General features: G+C 38.1%; 1 protein-coding gene across 1 annotated transcript; it reads left to right on the forward strand.

Moving 5' to 3' along the window:
• Window positions 1-3965: 3965 nt before the first annotated feature.
• On the forward strand, window positions 3966-5030 carry LOC109237736. Its single transcript, XM_019404092.1, has one exon. The coding sequence runs from the start codon at window positions 3966-3968 to the stop codon at window positions 5028-5030; it is 1065 nt and encodes a 354-aa protein (XP_019259637.1).
• Window positions 5031-6085: the final 1055 nt, after the last annotated feature.

Here is a 6085-nt window from a genome sequence, read left to right on the forward strand (position 1 = left end):
CGATATTTATCTGTTTACACCGTCTCCAAAATGTTTACCTTATCAAAACCAAACAAGGAGAAATAATAGCAACAAATTAAAATAAAAGAATGGAGAGAGATCATATGAGTCGTTGTTCGTGGCTCGAAATCCAGTGTTACAGATCCCCAAACATAAATACATAATCTCCACTGTTGTAAATTTAGGGTTGGTAAATGGGCGGGGTGGATTGAATTTAGACGGATCAAGTTCATTGCCCAATCCAGTCCTAAGTGTACTTGGGTTAAGATAGGCTAGGTCAATATGGGCTAAACAATGAGTCATAGCTCAACCCCTCCAACTTTACTCATGTTTCAAAACCATGCTCATCTTGCATCAACAAAGCCTTTTACCTTTTATACACCTATGCATAAAAGATAAATAAATACTATTAATATTTTGAGAATCAAAATATATTTTATTAAATAACAAATTAGTATTTAAAATGTGTAAGTTGAAAATATTTTGTGTGTGGGGAGTTGGGGTGGGTGGGTGGTGCAGAAACGAAAAAAACAGTAAACATAAAATTGAAAATATAAGAAAAAGGTTAAAAAAAAAAATTAGGGGGGTTAGGGGGGGGGGGGGTAGGGGTTGGTTTAGGTAGTTGGGGAGTATGGGTAGGTGACTAGAAAAACGAGAAAACAGAAAATAAAAAATTGAAAAAAAAAAAGGTACAAAAAATTGAGGGAGTTTGTGGGCGGAGGGGTAGAAAAACGAAAAATTGAAAATTGAAAATACAAAAAAAAAAAAAAGTAAAATTGGGCAACTAAATAAATTTCTAGATAAATTGAGTTGTGATCCCTTTAATTTGGGTGAGTTTCATGGGTTGTATTTGAGCTACTTTATAGGTGAGAATAGGTTATAAAAAATAATGGGTTAATTTGGGCTCAGCCCAAATAGATCTATGAGCTAAAATGTCTGTAGCCAACCCATTAATCTCTGGACAGGTTGGATGTGTGTCGGCTCAAATTGCCACCCGTAGTTGTAATCAAACACAAAATTGTTAGAAACACATAGTTCAAATTTCTACTTGATCCTACGATTAGAACAAGTTTCACTTGTCTGATCTCTTCTATTTATTAAGTGATTATTCAGCTTGAGGCCTTTAGCTTGATTCAATCTAGCAGACTTTCGTGCATAAATTAGCTAAAACTTTCAGTCTAGTCTAGACCAGTCTGGTTAAAATCTTGTTTGGGATTAGCTCATGATCAGTAAATTGGAGTTATATTTGTCAAAGTTGGTTAAAAGATATTAAACACCATATTATTCGACCCGTACGTACGTTGAAACTGTTTGTATCTTGAAACTGCCATATTCATAAGCAAGCATGGGTTCATGACCAGAGACCGAAGACGGATCTAGAATTTTAAATTTATGGGTTCCTACACAAATCTTAAATTAAAATACAATAATAACTGGATTAACGGACTGGGTTCCAAGCTAAATATTCTTATATATTTAATAAATTTTTAATATAAATACCGGATCTAGACAAAAGTTATTGGGTTCACGGGAACCCGTATCTAACTCAGTGGATCCGCCCCTGTTCATGACGGACGCAATTTAAAGTTGCACCAACCAATTGCACGCTTCGAAGTACAAGAATAACCCAGTCAAATCTCACTAATGGGATATGGGACACGCTTCGAAGTGATAATTTTATTTATATAAAAGGTGAGAGGTTGGATCATGGGCGAAGCCACGTTTAGCAAAGGGTGGTCAACTGACCACCCTTCGCCGAAAAATTACGAAAAATTACACTGTGTATATAAGTAAAATATTGATTTTAGATATATAAAACCTATATTGAACACCCTTTGTCGGAATTTTGTTTCTACTTCTTTCAAGTTTGAACACCCTTGAAAACATTTTTGGCTTCGCCACTGGGTTGGATTGGATCACCCGGCCATGCTTAACTGGCGGCTAAAGCATTTTATACTATTTCTTTTTTATTTGGCCATATATATTTGGACAAAATATAAATAGAAAATCTCATTGCGTGCGTACTCTTCCGCCCAAACATCTAACCACCCATTCCTGAAAAAACAGCTAAAAATAGGAAAAGATGATATATTTATCTATTTTTAGATTCCGTTGTACGTCCTTAAGTTAAGAATTGATGGCAAAAAGTTGGATTGGAACAAAATACAAGTTAATTCTAATACTGGGTTAAAGTACAATATTCGGTAGCATATAACAATTCGCGAATTTGTTATTGACCATGTGCTAGAGCATTTCAATGTACTTACTCGTTGTAGCTAACAGAAAAAGGAAACAAAGACAATATAACTAACTCCACGTGTGTTCTAAAGAAAAATAATACTTTGAATAATATCGTCTTCTCCATGCTCTCAGCTCACGTTAGCTAAACGTGCGCCGAGTGTGTCTGCCATGGCTAGGGGGCGAGGTAGAGGAAGAGGAAGGCCAAAGAAGGTCCCTAAGACACCGATCTCGACTATTAGAAACTTAATTAGTACCAATTCGAAAGGTGAACAGCGAAGCCAAGTCATGCAAACACTAGATCAGCGTGAAGGAGTAGAAGCAGAAAAAGATGAAGATAGTCCATTGACTAGCTTGGAGGTTAGTAGGAAGCTGACTCTAGGCACATCAACTCAATCTAAGCAAAGTGAGACTACCAGTACCGCTATAGCTGCTGGGAATTTCAATGGAACAGTAGCTGATTTGACAATTAAGGACATGCAGAAGAATCTAAGCACAGAGGCAACTACAGAACAAAGAGAAGCTGCTATTGAAACTCGAGAACATGTGAATCTAGAGGCTAAAGAGGGAAACCATGTAGATCGAAGAGAAGAACCAAAAAAGTGGTCCAACTTGTTCCAACAGAATCGAGTTGCAACTCATGGAATGGCTCTTAGATATGTCCCTCCTTAGATTATAGAAGGGCAAACTGTGGTACAACTTGAGATGCAGGATGTGAAGGAAGCTGAAGAAAAATGGAGTGTTGCGATGATAGCCTATATTGTGGGTGAAAATCCGGGCTATAATGCTATGCAAAGGTACATTACTCAACATTGGCTTGATGTAGCTGAACCAGATCTATTTCATCATGAGGATGGATATTATGTGATAAAATTCCAAAACCTAGCTGATATGCATAGAATATTTTATGCTGGACCTCACACCTTCAGAAATAAGCCAATAATTCTTAAGCCCTGGACTCCAGATTTTGATCTAAGTATGGAATTCCTAACTGATATACCTCTGTGGGTAATTTTCCCCAAATTGCCAATGAGTTGATGGGGAAATGAAGCACTGAGTAAAACTGCCAGTGCTATTGGAAAACCTTTATTTGCTGATGAATGTACTACCAAGCAAACACGAATTTCATATGCTAGGATGCTGATTGAAGTAAATGTGACTAGAGCTATGCCGACAGAGATTATGGTGAGGGATCCTAGAGGGAGAATTTTTCAGCAGGATCTAATATATGAGTGGAAACCAATGTATTGTGACAAATGCCAAGCTATTGGCCATGTCTGCTCTACTCACCAAGAGCCTAAAGAGCAAAAGGAGGTTCAACCAAAGAGGAGAAGAGAACCAAAGAAAGTCACTTATGAATGGAGAACTAAAGGGCTAGTCATAAATGCTACAAATAATTCAGAACCTGGGCACACAGAAGCAGCTGGTATTGAGGTACCTAAGGCAGCTGGGGTGACAAAATCAAATGAAATTGCCAAGGAAAGGCCTCAGCAATATCCAACAGAGCAGTCACAACAAGAAAGTCAGCACCAGTTGGCTAGAGATGCAGAGGGTTATAGAGTTGAAGCAATTGATAAGGGCAAGAAACAAGTATTAGATTTCAACCTTGAAAACTTTCCTACATTAACTCCTTTAGCTAGTAGAGGCAGTCTGAAAAGTGGAATAGCAGGTGCTAGTGGAAGCTCTAACCTACCCCATGATAGAGGTGGGGGATCTAAACTCAATCAATGAGGTGGTTAATCTGGAATGTTAGGGGCATTAATAAGTGGCACAAGAGGAAGGAACTGAAAAACTATCTAAAAAATAAAAACATTAGTTTAGCTGGGATCATTGAAATAAGAGTAAAGGAGCACAATGCCAGAAGTGCCAGCCATCATATAGCCCCTAGGTGGGAGATATTCAACGACTATAATGCTGCAATTAATGGAAGAATATGGTTATTATGGGATACTAATTACTACTCAGTCAGGGTGATTAAAGCAGAGGCACAGGTACTACATTGTACTGTCACAAATATCAGAAATGATCATGAATATGCAGTGTCCATAGTGTATGGTTTTAATACAGTTGAACAAAGGAAACTGTTATGGGATAACTTGAAAGAGATAGAGCAAATGACATCCATACAATGGGTGATTGGGGGAGACTTCAATGCTGTTTTGCAACTACAAGGTAGAATGTATGGAAATCCAGTTACTAAGGCTGAGACTCAAGATTTCAGCAAATGTATCCAAGACTTGAAACTTAGTGAATTGGCTTGGGAGGGTGATTATTATACTTGGTCCAACAAGCAAGGTGGTGGTGACAGGATATGGAGCAGAATTGATAGGATGTTTGGTAATTATGAATGGATGATGCAATGGGGTCATATATCCACTGTGTATGAACTACCATTTATCTCTGATCATGCTCCTATGATACTAACCTTCAATGATCAGCACAGAAGCAGGAAAATCCCTTTCAAATTTTTCAATATCTGGGTTGATCATGAGAGGTTCAACTATGAAGTGCAGCAAATTTGGAAGCAAAGTTTTCACAGGCAGAAGATGCAGAATGTGTGGAAGAAATTAAAAGCACTAAGGCCAGTACTGAGGAAACTGAATGTGGAGGAGTTTAAGTTCATTAGGCAAAAGATAGAGATAGCCAGAATTGAACTTGAACAGGTCCAAAAAAGCATAGACACAAGTAGCTCCTCTGAGCTGCTACTACAAGAAAAGGAATTGATTCAGAATTTGGAAAAATGGGATCTGATAGAAGACGGAGCTTTGAAACAAAAAGCCAGAGCAAAATGAATACAACTAGGTGACTCTAATACTAAATATTTCTCAGTTGTGATGAAAGAGAGGATCCAAAGAAAGCAAATAGTGGAGTTGCAGTCCAGCACTGGCAGCAGGATTACTGATTCAGAAAGCATCCAAAGGGAGATAGTAGAGTTTTATAAATCACTGATGGGTACTGCTACCCATTCACTCCCTGCTATAGACAAAAGGGTTATGTGTATGGGAACTAAACTTAATCAACAACAAAGGATTGAGTTAAGCAGAGAAGTGGCTCCAGAAGAGATCTATGAAGGATTGTGCTCTATTGACAATGACAAGGCTCCTGGTGTGGATGGTTATAATGCATATTTCTTCAAGAAAGCATGGCATGTTATTAAAGATGAAGTCACTGCAGCTGTTATGGAGTTTTTTAGCACTGGAAATCTGTATAGAGCTATAAATTGCACAGCCATAACCTTGGTCCCTAAGGTGTCTAAGCCTAAAACTGTGAAGGAGTTCAGAACTATAGCATGTTGTACTGTCCTCTACAAAATGATATCCAAGGTTCTAGCAGCAAGAATGCAAGGCATCATTAGTACAATTATTAATGAAGCACAAGCAGGTTTATACCTGGGAGAAAGCTAGCAGACAATATCCTTTTGGCTCATGAACTGGTGAAGGCCTATACTAGGAAGAATATATCTCCTACGTGCATGATAAAGATAGATCTACAGAAAGCCTATGATTCTGTGGAGTGGCCTTATATGAAGCAAGTTATGAAAGAACTAGGATTCCCTTAACTATTCATATCTTGGGTTATGGAATGTGTTCAGACAGTTAACTACTCTATTGTAGTTAATGGGGAACTAACTAAGCCCTTTAATGCTGCTAAAGGATTGAGGCAGGGAGATCCCATGTCTCCATTTTTGTTTGCCATAGCAATGGAGTATCTGAGTAGGAACTTGGCAAGTCTGAAGCGGGAGAGGGACTTTAAGTATCACCCTATATGTGCAAAGCTTGGGATTACTCATCTAAGCTTTGCAGATGATTTATTACTATTTGCCAAAGGGGATCTAAAAACAGTACAA

The sequence above is a fragment of the Nicotiana attenuata genome, unplaced genomic scaffold (genome assembly GCF_001879085.1).
Source record: "Nicotiana attenuata strain UT unplaced genomic scaffold, NIATTr2, whole genome shotgun sequence".
Classification (NCBI taxonomy): Eukaryota; Viridiplantae; Streptophyta; class Magnoliopsida; order Solanales; family Solanaceae; genus Nicotiana; species Nicotiana attenuata.